Source organism: Panulirus ornatus, chromosome 59 (assembly GCF_036320965.1).
Source record: "Panulirus ornatus isolate Po-2019 chromosome 59, ASM3632096v1, whole genome shotgun sequence".
NCBI classification, from domain to species: Eukaryota; Metazoa; Arthropoda; class Malacostraca; order Decapoda; family Palinuridae; genus Panulirus; species Panulirus ornatus.
Window position 1 is genome coordinate 8717226 of NC_092282.1, and position 16651 is coordinate 8733876.

Genomic DNA, 16651 nt, shown 5'->3' on the forward strand with positions numbered 1-16651 from the left:
AATTAGCTGCCTTACTCTGACCCTCCCTGCACTGGACCGTGCCAGCATTGTTCCTAAAAGTTACTTTAGAGTTGGTCTGTAGCTGTGCTTACCCACTACTTATACTGCCCGAGTTGTCCCCAACTGACCCAACTTGACCTTTCTTTGTTAATTTCTCTGCCTTTGAGGTTACCACTACCCTGAAGATCCCCACTGCCAAGGTCCCATCCATCCTCTACCGCTACCATTATAGTGTCAAAATGGACGCCTTGTTCCTCAGGTCTCGTTCACAATCAAGATTACCCATGCAAGGACACTCCCCCCACCACCACCACCAAGCTGTCTCCTCACTATCCACCCCTCTCCTAGTTCCTTCATTAGCTAGACCATGATTTGATCTGAGTAGTTTATCGCTACAAAAAAAAAAAAAAAAAAAAAAGCCTACTACTTGTCCCCTGCAAGATGATGGTTTTCAGCATCATGGCAGCCTCCTAAAAAGCAATTACTGTAACCTCCTCACTAGTGGATAAAGATCTACCCAGAAGGTCCTCCTGTTCCTGAGGATAACAACCCTCTGGAATACTGAGAAACATATGAGGAAGACTTTCCTTCCCTGTTTCTTCTGGCCAAGTGCTAGCCAAGTGTTCCAGTAACCTATGGAGCACTCCCATGGAACCTTTATTCAGCACTGGAGCAAGTTCCTCAGATATGATTGCTGTCACCTCAGTGATAATATATTTGAGAAATCAAGTCTTATAAAGTATAATGGACATATTTCAGAATTTTAAAAAAATCATGGACACCAAAATAAGAATCATCCATCTTTCCCATGGGCTGTTTTGTTAACACAATTTTGCTTATTTGTAGAGATAAAGTAGTTATTATATGTGTTCTGAAAAATAATTTGCTTTCTTTCTCAAAACTTGTGTGGATGAGAACAGCCTGCATCTTTATGTCTGTGCATCTATAAACACTTTCCTTAGTATCACAAGTATGCGCAAGCTGAACTTTAGTCTTTATAATTATTATCCTGAGTTAACTAGCCAAGTAAATTAAAAAAATCATCATCACAATTTAACTTGTGTGGGATTCAAGATACTCTTTCTATCATTCCCAGAAAATGACAGCATGTTTGGTATTGTTTCTCTCAAAAGATGGCAACAAAAGCAATTGTTTACATATGCAGAAGACAGCACAGCAAGGTGTCTTTTAAGAGATGCAAGAGGCTGACTTATTTTTGCTTGCCTTTCCACTTTTTCATCCCCAGTACACTGAGGGATGATGAACATAACAGTGATGACTATCCAAATACACAAATGAAGATACAGTAAGGCAAATCATTTCTCGAGAGAGGTGCAAGTGTCTAGTTTGATTTTGCTTGCCATTCCATTGTTTTTTTTCTTTTAAATATGCTGAATGAATATAACAGTGATGACTATGTAAATACACAAATGATTACAATGCTCTAACTTGAGTGGTCCAGATACAGTAAGGCAAATCATTTCTCGAGAGAGGTGCAAGTGTCTAGTTTGATTTTGCTTGCCATTCCATTGTTTTTTTTCTTTTAAATATGCTGAATGAATATAACAGTGATGACTATGTAAATACACAAATGATTACAATGCTCTAACTTGAGTGGTCCAGCTGATGCAATAAGGTGGACCAAAGTAAAGTCATCCTCACCACTTAGCGTGCCTGCCCAACCATTTAATGAACATCAGAATATGTTACTCAATTCTAGAGATTTTTTGATACAATAATGAACTAGCTGACAAAAGAAATGAAGAGACAAGTATGTAGGCAAAGCAAAGGTTGACATCAACATCACTGGAAAATGGAGGTAACACATGGTACCCTATTCCAAGCAACAAAATAACTGAATTTCTATAACAATACTTCATTTCCTTTATAACTAGCCAACAAAAGAAATGAAAAGACAAGTAGGTATGCAAAGCAAAGGTAGACATCAACATCACTGGAAAATGGAGGTAACACATGGTACCCTATTCCATGTAACAAAATAATTTCTATAAGAATACCTAATTTTTTTTATAAATTTTCTGTTTTTTTGTATTCCTTTTTATCCACTGAGATAACGTGGTGTCATAGTAATTGTGTATTTGATCATTAACCATAATTCTTTAAATGATATTTCAAAGATAATCCTCTGTATATAACTTTGTCTACATGTACACATTTCAAAACTGAATTTAGAAAAATGATGTCTGGAACATACTTTTAAAAAATGATGGCAAGGAAAGAAGTTAACCTATGTTTTTTATTTTCTTAATAGTCCCAGAGGTCACTAAATGAGATATGAGCACAAAGGATAGTTATAATGTTGCACTGCAACACAAATAATTTCCTTATTGACTGCTGAAATGGTGATTATGATCCCTTTAAAACCAAACTAATATTTCAAGTTTCTTTACGGTAAACATAATTAATATAAAGATGGTGACTAATTAGAGAAGTTTCCAATGTATTATTCTTTCTTTCTTTCATACATGCTCACAAATTTCCACATGATTGAGGTAGTATCACAAACAGACGAATGAGTCTTATGAGAAACAATACTCTCTTGGCTCCTTGCTCTGTTCTTTCTATTGGAATTATTGGTATCATTATGTACTGTAAATTCTAATGAGTACTAATAAGTCCCTGAAAATAAAATGAGCTTCAGTATCATCATCTATTACACTTTATCAGTAAATGCAATTATTTGTCTAGGTATCAATGAATGTATTCACATCACATTCTTTTTCAGTATTTGTATTTGCATTCATATTCACAAAAAGAATCGGGGCCAAGTGAGGATTTTCCCTCTGAGGCTCAGTCCTCTGTTCTTGATGCTACCTTGCTAATGCAGGAAATGGCAAATACATATGAAAAAAAATCACAAAAATGTGAAGTATTCACATTCAAATATGGATATCCTGTATTTACCTCATCCCTGCTGTGTGGGTTTGTCTACCTCTAGAAATCTAGATAGTGAATGCATAGAGTAGGGCAAGAGCAGTGCAATCTGAACAAGTAAACTGGACAGCTGTTTCCTTGAGAGCATGAATCAATTACTAATCTGAAATTTCTCATTACTGTCATCACTCCCACATACAGTGGAAATGAACATACACATACTGCATAAAAAAGAGAAAACTAAAGGTACAAGATGTAGACTGAGAAAACACAGTGGTTGTAGAACTTAATGTGCTAGAAACATGAGTATGGAAAAAAAAAGAACAAAAGTTGGGATGACAAGCATAGACAAAGTGTTGGAGTCATTTCATTTCTGTATCTCTAATATACAAAAGGTTAGAATAAGCAACAACAAGCAACCCAGAATACTAAAATGAGAGCAATAGCAGCTGTACCTAAGAATACACAGAAACGTCAATTACTGCAAAGTCTTTCACTTTCAAAGTCACACAAGATAAAAATGCTATTTAAACGTTTGGAAATTTAAGGTTTTGTACAATGAGCTTATCAAATACTTATCAAATGCATCTTCAGTGTTAATTACTGAATCTGATGTATGAAAATGATGATTACTATTTGATTTCAAACTATTTTCAGACTACCTTGATTCTATAGCTCAATACTCATAAGATCATTATTCCTTTTAATACTGTACCAAGGAAAAATATGCTAGTTAACATTTTCAAAGTGTACCAAGGAAAAATATGCTAGTTAACATTTTCAAACCTAATATATAGATAGTATGCTCCTGTCATTACCTCATACATCAAGGAAACAGCAAACAAGTATGAAAAAAAATCAAATATGAAGGTGGATATGTATATGGATCTCCAATGTGTGTGCATATAAATAATTAGTAAGGATAATATGACAGCTTGATGTGGAGCAATGCAATTCTTCTAACACTGTTCACACATAAAAAAAATGTGTTTAAAAATCAAAGGCGAATCAAGACATTCAAATGAACCCTAACAGTAGCTAGAGTGGTAACTGTTCAAAAAGATAACAAATCTGCAGCTACAATTGTGGCTTTGAAAACAATGACAAATCAAATCAAATCATTTCAAACAATGAAGCTCAACTTTAATACCATGTTAAGGATAAAAATAGCAGAGAAATGAGAGAACTAAAATCATTCAAATCTTAAAAAAAATGTTAAACTACAGTGAAAGTAGGTAAAATATGCATAAAGATTACTGGCAAGAAAAAAAGGGGTAAACCAGAATAACCAGAACCATGAAAATAATGACAAAAATATACGGTCTTATATTATGCTTGACGAAACTTAGCCTGAAAAAACTGCATAAAAACTAAGTTGGTTGAGGTGAAGTGAATATCAATAAAAACTGACAAAAGCACATGGAAAAAATACTTATGTCTCTAAACTCAAGCAGAAAAACTGCTGATGATCATATAAAAAGAGTGGAAAGGAAAATTATATCACAAAGTTGGATACAAAACAAAGTAAAACCCTAATTGTAAGTGCAACTGTATCATCACCTAACTTTTTCTATACAATGATACAAATTCAAAACGAACAAACAAATCAAGTCAGGGTAATGTTGCAGATTTATCAGATTTACAAATCAGTGTATAGTCAAACTTGCATGATATCCTTAAAAATATGGATACAGAATGATGACTCCTTCAATGAGCTGGCTGATATGAATGACAGTTTTCCAGGTTTACCAACCTATAAGATTTTCTATCTACAGTGGCATCACAACCATGAATCATATTACACTTTTCAAATCATGTTCACCTGACTTTGAAAATCATACTCCATGAAACATATATGCACTAGACTTTTTAAAAAATGAAAACTGAAGCTCTCATATTAGATTCACTCAATACATTTTGCTATCACAAGTGCAGCTAATTTGTTATCATAAAAGCCCTTATTTTTCATGTAACTGTTCAAATTGTTTCATATCTTCCTGAAATAATTTTGTTTCTGATGTATCTACTTCATTTTCACTCAATTAAGAGGACAAGAGCTAAGGAAGGAGTAGCAATGCTCCTAAAGCAGGAGTTGTGGGAGTGTGTACTAGAGTGTAAGAAAGTAAATTCTAGATTGATGTGGGTAAAACTGAAAGTGGATGGAGAGAGAGATGGGTGATTATTGGTGCTTATGCACCTAGTCATGAGAAGAAACATATTGGAGCAGCTGAGTGAGTGTCAGCGGTTTTGGTGCACAAGACCAGGTATTAGTGGTGGGTGATTTAAATGTGAAGGTATGTGACAATTGAGGGCGTAACTGGTGTACGTGGGGTATTCAGTGATATGAATGGAAATGAAGAGTTTGTGGATTCGTGTGCTTGAAAAAAAAATTAAGACTGGGAATACCTGGTTTAAATAGAGATATACACAAGCATACATATGAGTAGGAAAGATGGTCAAAGGGCATTATCAGATTACATATTAATTGACAGGCTTGTAAAAGAGAGAATTTTGGATGTGTATGTGCTGAGAGAGGCAGATGGTGGGATGTCTGAACACTATCTTGGGGAGGCGAAGGTGATGATTTGTAAAAGTTTTCAAAAAAGAAGAAAGAATGTCGAGGAGAAGAGAGTGGTGAGAGTAAGTGAGCTTGGAAAGGAGACTTGTAAGAAGAAGTACAAGAAGAGATCGAATGAAGAATGGCATAAGGTGAGAGCAAATGACATGAGGGGAGTAGGGGAGGAATGGGATATATTTGGGGAAGCAGTGACAGCATGTGCGAGAGATGCATGTGGCATGAAAAAGGTGGGAGATGGGCAGAAAGGGTATTAAGTGGTGGAATGAAGAAGTAAAGTTGTTAGTGAAGGTTAAAAAAGGAGCATTTGAATGATACTTTCAAGGAAGGGGTGCAAATGACCAGGATATGTATAAGAGAAAGTGGCAGGAGGTCAAGAAGGTGCAAGATTTGAAAAAGAAGGCAAATGAGATTTGGGTGAGAGTATCATTAAACGTTTGGGAGAACAGAAAGATGCTTTGGGAGGAGGTAATTAACATGCATAAGACAAGTACAAATGGGAACATCACTGAAGGGGACAAGGAGGGAAGTAATAACAGGTAGTGATGAAGTGAGGAGGAGATGGAGTGAGTATCTTTAAGGTTTGTTGAATGTGTTTGATGATAGAGTGGCAGATGTAGTGTTTTCGTTGGGGTGGTGTGTGAAGTGAGAGAGTCAGGGAGAGTGGTTTGGTGAAGAGAGAAGAGGTAGTGAAAGTCTTGCGGAAGATGAAATCCTTCAAGGTGGCAGGTTTGGATGGTTATTGCAGTTGAATTTAGTAAGAAAGCGGTGACTGTGTTGTTGATTGTTTGGTAGGGATATTCAGTGCATGTATTGATCATGGTGAAGTGCCTGAGGATTGACAGATCATTATAGTGCCACTGTACAAAGGCAAAGGGGATAAAGATGAGTGTTCAAACTACAGAGGCATAGGTTTGTTGAGTATTCCTGGAAAACTGCATGGGAAGGCACTGATTGAGAATGTTCAGGCATGTATATATATATACGAACATAGTGAGAGGACATGAGCAAAGGAAAGAGTAAGATTACTCCTGAAACAGGAGTTGTGGGAGCATGTGATAGAGTGTAAGAAAGCAAACTCTAGATTGATATGGGTAAAACTGAAAGTGCATGGAGAGAGATGGGTGATTATTTGGGCCTATGCACCTGGGCATGAGAAGAAAGATCATGGGAGGCAAGTGTTCTGGGAGCAGCTGAGTGTGTGTGTTAGCAGTTTTGATGCACGAGACTGGGTTATAGTGATGGATAATTTGAATGCAAAGGTTAGTAATGTGGCAGTTGAGGGAATAATTGGTGTACATGGGGTGTTCAGTGTTGTAAATGGAAATGGTGAAGAGCTTGTAGATTAGTGTGCTGAAAAATGATTGGTGATTGGCAATACCTGGTTTAAAAAGAGAGATATACATAAGTATACGTATGTAAGTAGGAGAGATGGCCAAAGAGCATTACCGGATTACGTTTTAATTGTTTGGCATGTGAAAGAGAGACTTTTGGATGTTAATGTGCTGAAAGGCGCAGCTGGAGGAATGTCTGATCATTATCTTGTGAAAGCGAAGGTGAAGATTTTTAGAGGTTTTCAGAAAAGAAGAGAAAATGTTGGGGAAGAGAGTGGTAAGAGTAACTGAACTTGGGAAGGAGACTTGTGTGAGGAAGTACCAGGAGAGACAGTGCAGAATGGAAAAATGCAAGAGCAAAGGAAGTAAGGGGAGTGGGGGAGGAATGGGATGTATTTAGGGAAGCAGTGATGGCTTGCACAAAAGATGCTTGTGGCATGAGAAGCATGGGAGGTGGGCAGATTAGAAAGGGTAGCGAGTGGTGGGATGAAGAGGTAAGATTATTAGTGAAAGAGAAGAGAGAGGCATTTGGAGGATTTTCACAGGGAAATAGTGCAAATGACTGGGAGATGTATAAAAGAAAGAGGCAGGAGGTCAAGAGAAAGGTACAAGAGGTGAAAAAGAGGGCAAATGAGAGTTGGGGTAATTGGAAGGAGGTAAATGAAGTGTGTGAGACAAGAGAAGAAATGGGAAAATCGGTGAAGGGGGCTAATGGGGAGGTAATAACAAGTAGTGGTGATATGAAAAGGAGATGGAGTGAGTATTTTGAAGGTTTGTTGAATGTGTTAGTTGATAGAGTGGCAGATATAGGATGTTTTGGTCGAGGTGGTGTGCTAAGTAAGAGGGTCAGGAAGAATGAATTGGTAAACAGAGAAGAGGTAGTGAAAGCTTTGTGGAAAATGACAGCCAGCAAGGTGGCAGGTTTGTGTTGTTGACAGGTTGGTGAGGATATTCAAAGTACGTATGGCTCATGGTGAAGTGCCTGAGGATTGGCGGAATGCATGCATAGTGCCACGGTAAAATGCAAAGGGGATAAATGTGTGTTCAAATTTTTTTTTTTTTTTTATACTATTCGCTATTTCCCGCGATAGCGAGGTAGCGTTAAGAACAGAGGACTGGGCCTTTGAGGGAATATCCTCACCTGGACCTCTTCTCTGTTCCTTTTTTTTTTTTTTTTTTTTTTTTTTTTTTTTTTTTCAAAAGAAGGTGTGTTCAAATTACAGAAGTATATTTTTGTTGAGTATTCCTGGAAAATTATATGGGAGGGTACTGATTGAGAGGGTGAAGGCAAGTACAGAGCATCAGATTGGGGAAGAGCAGTGTGGCTTCAGAAGTGGTAGAGAGTTTGTTTTGAAGAATGTATGTGAGAAATACTTAAAAAACAAATGGATTTGTATGTAGCATTTATGGATCTGGAGAAGGCATATGATAGTATGATAGAGTTGAGAGAGATGCTCTGTGGAAGGTATTAAGAGTATATGGTGTGGGAGGCAAATTGTTAGAAGCAGTGAAAAGCTTTTATTGAGGATGGATGGCATGTGTACGAGTAGGTAGAGAGGAAACTGATTGGTTCTCAGTGAATGTCCGTTTGCGGCAGTGGTGCTTGATGTCTCCATGGTTGTTTAATTTGTTAATGGATGGGGTTGTTACGGAGGTGAATGGAAGAGTTTTGGAGAGAGGAACAAGTATGCAGTCTGTTCTGGATGAGAGGGCTTGGGAAGTGAGTCAGCTGTTGTTCGCTGATGATACAGCGATGGTGGCTGATTCGGGTGAGAAACTGCAGAAGCTGGTGACTGAGTTTGGTAGTGTGTGAAAGAAGAAAGCTGACAGTAAATATGAATAAGAGCAAGGTTATTAGGTACAGTCGGGTTGAGGGACAAGTCAATTGGGAGGTAAGTTTGAATGAAGAAAACTGGAGGAAGTGAAGTGTTTTAGATATCTGGGAGTGGATTTGGCAGCAGATGGAACCATGGAAGTGGAAGTGAGTCACAGGGTGGGGTAGGTGAAAGCTCTGGGAGTGTTGAAAAATATGTGGAAGGAGAGAACATTATCTCGGAAAGGGAAAATGGGTATGTTTGAAGGAATAAGGGTTCCAACAATGTTATATGGTTGCAAGGTATGGGCTATAGATAGGGTTACGCGGAGGAGGGTGAATGTGTTGGAAGTGAGATGTTTGAGGACAATATGTAGTGTGATGTGGTTTGATCGAGTAAGTAATAAAATGGTAAGAGAGATGTGTGGTAATAAAAAGAGTGTGGTTGAGAGAGCAGAAGAGGGTGTACTGAAATGGTTTGATCACATGGAGAGAATGAGTGAGGAAAGATTGACAAAGAGGATTTATGTGTCAGAGGTGGAGGGAACGAGGAGAAGTGGGAGACCAAATTGGAGGAGGAAGGATGGAGTGAAAAACATTCTGAGCAATCAGGGCCTGAACATGCAGGAGGGTGAAAGGCACGCAAGGAATAGAGTGAATTGGAACGATGTGGTATACCAGGGTTGACATGCTGTCAATGGATTGAACCAGAGCATGTGAAGTGTCTGGGGTAAACCATGGAAAGTTTCGTGGGGCCTGGATGTGGAAAGGGAGCTGTGGTTTTGGTGTATTATACATGATAGCTAGAGACTGATTGTGAACGAATGTGGCTTTTGTTGTCTTTTCCTAGCGCTACCTCACATACGTGTGGGGGGAGGGGGGTTGTCATTTCATGTGTGGTGGGGTGGCGATGGGAATGAATGAAGGCAGCAAGTATGAATTATGTACATGTGTATATATGTCTGTATGTATATACATATATATGTTGAAATGTATAGGTATGTATATGGCGTGTGTGGATGTGTATGTATATACATGTGTGTGTGGGTGGGTTGTGCCGTTCTTTCATCTGTTTCCTTGTGCAACCTCGCTGGCACGGGAGACAGTGACAAAGTATAAATAATAATATATAATATATAAATATTATCATTAATCATTATACTTGATCGTTGTTTGCTGCATCAGCGAGGGAGTGCCAGGAAACAGATGAAGAAATACCAATCCACTCATATGCATGCATATATACATCCTTGTCCATATACACATATAAATACATATATACATATACATACACATATACAGACATATATACACATGTATATATTCATACTTGCCTGCCTTCATCCATTTCTGGCCCCATCCCACCCCACAGGAAACAGCATCGCCATCCTATGCTTCAGTGAGGTAGCGCCAGAAGAACAGACAAAAAAGGCCACATTCATTCTCACTCAGTTTCTAGCTGTCATGTGCAATGCACTGAAACCACAGCTGTAGGAATATTTTTGACACAAGGACACTGAAGATATGTACTGATTTATGTGAAATATCACCATGAAAAGTCTCAATTAGTGATCATGAATTATGAGAAATGAGCATATCACAACAAATATATTTTGAATCATCCTCACCTTCACCAAGATCGTCATCACCTTCATAACCATACTTCTGTTCCTCTTCCCCTTCATCCATCTCAAGATGGACTTTGGTGTGGCTTGCTGTATCTCCATCTCTGTAAATAAGTAATTTATGATTGCACTGTGTCCTTGCTATGCTGCTACAAGAAAACTTGATGATAAGACTTCTTTCTGAACTAAGACAAGGGGTTTAAGATATCAAAACCTTAAACATCCATGCAAGGTTCTGCTTGAAAACAAATACACATTGAACCTTAGAAGGATTAGCTAAAGACACAACCAGCCACACAGAAATATGTTCTGGAGCTAAGCCAGTCAGAATATATCATCCAAGCTCCTATCACTAAATAGGGACATTACTAACTTCAACTCTATTGACACCTGTTCTCGTAAAATGAAGACCAAGGCCAATTTCAAGACATAGAATGAGTAAAAGTACAGCCCAGTTTTCCAAACTCATACACTTGAAATTCAGAAACAACCCTGTCTTTCATCAAAACTACAATTCTTTATTGGGGCTTATTAGGGAGACTGAAAGCTTCATAATTTGAGAACATGCCTGAGATGAAAGAGAAATGGCCCCCAAAACACTAAGAGTCCATCTTTATACTTCACTCTCTGCAGCATTATAAAAATACCTTCCCAAAAACCATCCAATTCTCTTTTATATAATCATATGCAATGACTCTTTGAGTATCATACAACTGGAAGAAACCACTCAACAAGAATGATCTGATCATTATGAATACCAACACCACTGTACAAGAATGATTTGATCATTATGAATACCAACTTTATGCCTAACATATATTTCTAACCTTTGCAGTGTTGGCTAAGGTAAAAATAGTCTCATCAGAATGGACAACATTAGGATATCTTAGAATACTAAAATAATTATCCTTGCTTTTACTTTTGTGCATTATCTCTGGATATGAATCGTCCTCTAACATTATACTTAAAATCAATCTCATTATGGTCTCTTGATATGTCCAATTTGATTCTTGGCTGTTATCATCATCATCAAGCCCTAAAGAATCTTGTTTATTTACTCAGTGGATTAGCTGAGTGGGGCTGCTTGGGAAGCAAGCAGTATCTTCCTACCTCATGATAAGCCTCAGGGTTTTTCTCTACATTACCCATTAAGCTGTGCAATCAATCTTAACCCCTAAACTCCAGTAGAAAGGAAGAAAGTTGTCTATAATTTGGGTAAAACAACAAAAATTCTAAAATTTTCCTTTTCCATTGCAAATGAAAGATGTACATATACAAGGGCATATAAAAAGTGAGCAATTGTAACTTAAATGGCCAGAGTATACATCTAGTACAGTTCTTAAGGAGAGCCTCTGACAAGGGGTGGCAGAGGGAATGTGAAAGGAGGGAAGAACAGCAAGAATGAAATGAGCTTTTGGCAAAAAATGAAAAATAACTTATCAATGTTTAAGAAAGAAATACATGTAAACTTAAAGAATATCTAGAAGAAAGTGAAGTAATGTAACTCCTGTGATTATGAGATGGCCCTAAAAATGATGTGTAATTCCCCCAGTAGCTGGTGTGGAATTTATAAGCCTCATGTCCACACTTGCTAAATGACACTCAATGCTATCTATGGTTATTATTTACACATTTTTAACATACATTTATGTATAAGTGCATATTCACAAGTATTACTATTTACAAACTTTTTACAAATATTTAGATATAACTGCACATTTACACATACTTACATATAACTGCACATTTACACATAATTGAATATTTCCATCTATCTACATATACACTTACACTTCAGAATTACCCTCAGGGAGGGGTATCTTGGAGAGTAAAAATGGGTATGTTTCAGGGAAGAGTAGTTCCAACAATATTATATGGTTGTGAGGCATGAGCTATAGATAGGGTTATGCAGAGGAGGGAGGATGTGTTGGAAATGAAATGTTTAAGGACAATATGTGGTGTGATGTGGTTTGATCGAGTAAGTAATGAAAGGTGTGAGATGGTCTGATTGAGTAAGTAATAAAAGGTTGAGAGATGTGTGGTAATAAAAAGAATGTGGTTGAAAGAGCAGAAGAGGGTGTATTGAAATGGTATGATCACATGGAGAGAATGAGTGAGGAAAGATTGACAAAGAGGATTTATGTGTCAGAGGTGGAGGGAACGAGGAGAAGTGGGAGACCAAATTGGAGGAGGAAGGATGGAGTGAAAAAGATTTTGAGTGATCAGGGCCTGAACATACAGGAGGGTGAAAGGCGTGCAAGGAATAGAGTGAATTGGAATGATGTGGTATACCGGGGTTGATGTGCTGTCAATGGATTGAACCAGGGCATCTGAAGCATCTCGAGTAAACCTTGGAAAGTTTTGTGGGGCCTGGATGTGGAGAGGGAGCTGTGGTTTTGGTGTATTACACATGACAGCTAGAGTCTGAGTGTGGACAAATGTGGAATTTTGTTGTTTTTTCCTAGTGCTACCTCGCACGCACGCGGAGGGAGGGGAGTGTTATTTCGTGTGTGGTGGGGTGGTGGCGGTAATGGATGAAGGCAGTATGTATGAATATATGTATGTGAATATATAGGTATATGTCTGTGTATGTATATGTAAGTATACGTTGAAATGTATAGGCATGTATATGTGCGTGTGTAGGCATTTATGTATATACATGTGTATGTGGGTTGGTTGGGCCATTCTTTCATTTGTTTCCTTACGTTACCTCGCTAATGTGGGAGACAGCGACAAAGAATAATAAATAAATAGATAAATACAAATGAGAGGGTGAGAGAGTATCATTAAATTTTAGGGAGAATAAAAAGATGTTTTGGAAGGAGGTAAATAAAGTGCGTAAGACAAGGGAGCAAATGGGAACTTCAGTGAAGGGGGCTAATGGGGAGGTAATAACAAGTTGTGGTGATGTGAGAAGGAGACGGAGTGAGTATTTTGAAGGTTTGTTGAATGTGTTTGATGACAGAGTGGCAGATATAGGGTGTTTTGGTCGAGGTGGTGTGCAAAGTGAGAGGGTTAGGGAAAACGATTTGGTAAACAGAGAGAAGGTACTAAAAGCTTTGCAGAAGATGAAAGCCAGCAAGACAGCGGGATTTTATGGCATTGCAGTGGAATTTATTTAAAAAGTGGGTGACTGTATTATTGACTGGTTGGTAAGGCTATTTAATGCATGTATGATTCACGGTGAGGTGCCTGAGGATTGGCGGAATGCGTCCATAGTGCCATTGTACAAAGGCAAAGGGGATAAGAGTGAGTGCTCAAATTACAGATGTATAAGTTTGTTGAGTATCCCTGGTAAATTATATGGGAGGGTATTGATTGAGAGGTGAAGGCATGTACAGAACATCAGATTGGAGAAGAGCAGTGTGGTTTCAGAAGTGGTAGAAGATCTGTGGATCAGGTGTTTGCTTTGAAGAATGTATGTGAGAAATACTTAGAAAACCAAATGGATTTGTATGTAGCATTTATGGATCTGGAGAAGGCATATGATAGAGTTGATAGAGATGCTCTGTGGAAGGTATTTAGAGTATATGGTGTGGGAGGCAAGTTGTTAGAAACAATGAAAAGTTTCTATCGAGGATGTAAGGCATGTGTACGTGTAGGAAGAGAGGAAAGTGATTGGTTCTCAGTGAATGTAGGTTTGCGGCAGGGGTGTGTGATGTCTCCATGGTTGTTTAATTTGTTTATGGATGGGGTTGTTAGGGAGGTGAATGCAAGAGTTTTGGAAAGAGGGGCAAGTATGCAGTCTGTTGTGGATGAGAGAGCTTGGGAAGTGAGTCAGTTGTTGTTTGCTGATGATACAGCGTTGGAGGCTGATTCATGTGAGAAACTGCAGAAGCTGGTAACTGAGTTTGGTAAAGTGTGTGAAAGAAGAAAGATGAGAGCAAATGTGAATAAGAGCAAGGTTATTAGGTACAGTAGGGTTGAGGGTCAAGTCAATTGGGAGGTAAGTTTCAATGGAGAAGAACTGGAGGAAGTGAAGTGTTTTAGATATCTGGGAGTGGATTTCGCAGCGGAGGGAACCATGGAAGCGGAAGTGAATCATAGGGAGGGGGAGGGAGCGAAAATTCTCGGAGCCTTGAAGAATGTGTGGAAGTCGAGAACATTATCTCGGAAAGCAAAAATGGGTATGTTTGAGGGAATAGTGGTTCCAACAATGTTGTATGGTTGCGAGGCGTGGGCTATGGATTGAGTTGTGCGGAGGAGGGTGGATGTGCTGGAAATGAGATGTTTGAAGACAATATGTGGTGTGAGGTGGTGTGATCGAGTAAGTAATAATAGGGTAAGAGAGATGTGTGGTAATAAAAAGTGTGGTTGAGAGAGCAGAAAAGGGTGTTTTGAAATGGTTTGGTCACATGGAGAGAATGAGTGAGGAAAGATTGACCAAGAGGATATATGTGTCAGAGGTGGAGGGAACGAGAAGTGGGAGACCAAATTGGAGGTGGAAAGGAGTAAAAAAGATTTTGAGTGATCGGGGCCTGAACATGCAGGAGGGTGAAAGGCATGCAAGGAATAGAGTGAATTCGAACGATGTGGTATACTGTGGTCGACGTGCTGTCAATGGATTGCATCAGGGCATGTGAAGCATCTGGGGTAAACCATGGAAAGTTCTGTGGGGCCTGGATGTGGAAAGGGAGCTGTGGTTTCGGTGCATTATTACATGCCAGCTAGAGACTGAGTGCGAACGAATGGGGCCTTTGTTGTCTTTTCCTCGTGCTACCTCGCGCACATGAGGGGGGAGGGGGTTGTTATTTCATGTGTGGCGAGGTGGCGATGGGAATGAATAAAGGCAGACAGTATGAATTATGTACATGTGTATATATGTATATGTCTGTGTGTGTGTATATATATATGTATACGTTGAGATGTATAGGTATGTACATTTGCATGTGTAGACGTGTATGTATTTACATGTGTATGTGGGTGGGTTGGACCATTCTTTAGTCTGTTTCCTTGCGCTACCTCGCTAACGTGGGAGACAGCGACAAAGCAAAATAATAAATATATATATATGTATATATATATATATATATATATATATATATATATATATATATATATTTTTTTTTTTTTTTTTTTATACTTTGTCGCTGTCTCCCGCGTTTGCGAGGTAGCGCAAGGAAACAGACGAAAGAAATGGCCCAACCCCCCCCATACACATGTATATACATACGTCCACACACGCAAATATACATACCTACACAGCTTTCCATGGTTTACCCCAGACGCTTCACATGCCTTGATTCAATCCACTGACAGCACGTCAACCCCAGTATACCACATCGCTCCAATTCACTCTATTCCTTGCCCTCCTTTCACCCTCCTGCATGTTCAGGCCCCGATCACACAAAATCTTTTTCACTCCATCTTTCCACCTCCAATTTGGTCTCCCTCTTCTCCTCGTTCCCTCCACCTCCGACACATATATCCTCTTGGTCAATCTTTCCTCACTCATTCTCTCCATGTGCCCAAACCATTTCAAAACACCCTCTTCTGCTCTCTCAACCACGCTCTTTTTATTTCCACACATCTCTCTTACCCTTACGTTACTCACTCGATCAAACCACCTCACACCACACATTGTCCTCAAACATCTCATTTCCAGCACATCCATCCTCCTGCGCACAACTCTATCCATAGCCCAAGCCTCGCAACCATACAACATTGTTGGAACCACTATTCCTTCAAACATACCCATTTTTGCTTTCCGAGATAATGTTCTCGACTTCCACACATTCTTCAAGGCCCCCAGAATTTTCGCCCCCTCCCCCACCCTATGATCCACTTCCGCTTCCATGGTTCCATCCGCTGCCAGATCCACTCCCAGATATCTAAAACACTTCACTTCCTCCAGTTTTTCTCCATTCAAACTCACCTCCCAATTGACTTGACCCTCAACCCTACTGTACCTAATAACCTTGCTCTTATTCACATTTACTCTTAACTTTCTTCTTCCACACACTTTACCAAACTCAGTCACCAGCTTCTGCAGTTTCTCACATGAATCAGCCACCAGCGCTGTATCATCAGCGAACAACAACTGACTCACTTCCCAAGCTCTCTCATCCCCAACAGACTTCATACTTGCCCCTCTTTCCAAAACTCTTGCATTTACCTCCCTAACAACCCCATCCATAAACAAATTAAACAACCATGGAGACATCACACACCCCTGCCACAAACCTACATTCACTGAGAACCAATCACTTTCCTCTCTTCCTACACGTACACATGCCTTACATCCTCGATAAAAACTTTTCACTGCTTCTAACAACTTTCCTCCCACACCATATATTCTTAATACCTTCCACAGAGCATCTCTATCAACTCTATCATATGCCTTCTCCAGATCCATAAATGCTACATACAAATCCATTTGCTTTTCTAAGTATTTCTCACATACATTCTT

The 16651-nt window shown here is 39.0% G+C and overlaps 1 protein-coding gene across 45 annotated transcripts in view; it reads right to left on the reverse strand.

The window, feature by feature from the left end:
• Positions 1 to 16651, reverse strand: part of LOC139767191 (muscle calcium channel subunit alpha-1-like) — a 1449841-nt gene that overhangs the window by 655795 nt on the left and 777395 nt on the right. For all 45 annotated transcript variants that reach the window (XR_011717010.1, XM_071696301.1, XM_071696297.1 and 42 more), the window contains one exon: positions 10246 to 10346. Coding sequence is in view for 44 of the 45 variants with exons in the window: in XM_071696301.1 (XP_071552402.1) it covers positions 10246 to 10346 (101 nt within the window). In the remaining variant the exon portion in view is untranslated. The remainder of the gene's footprint in view (positions 1 to 10245; positions 10347 to 16651) is intronic.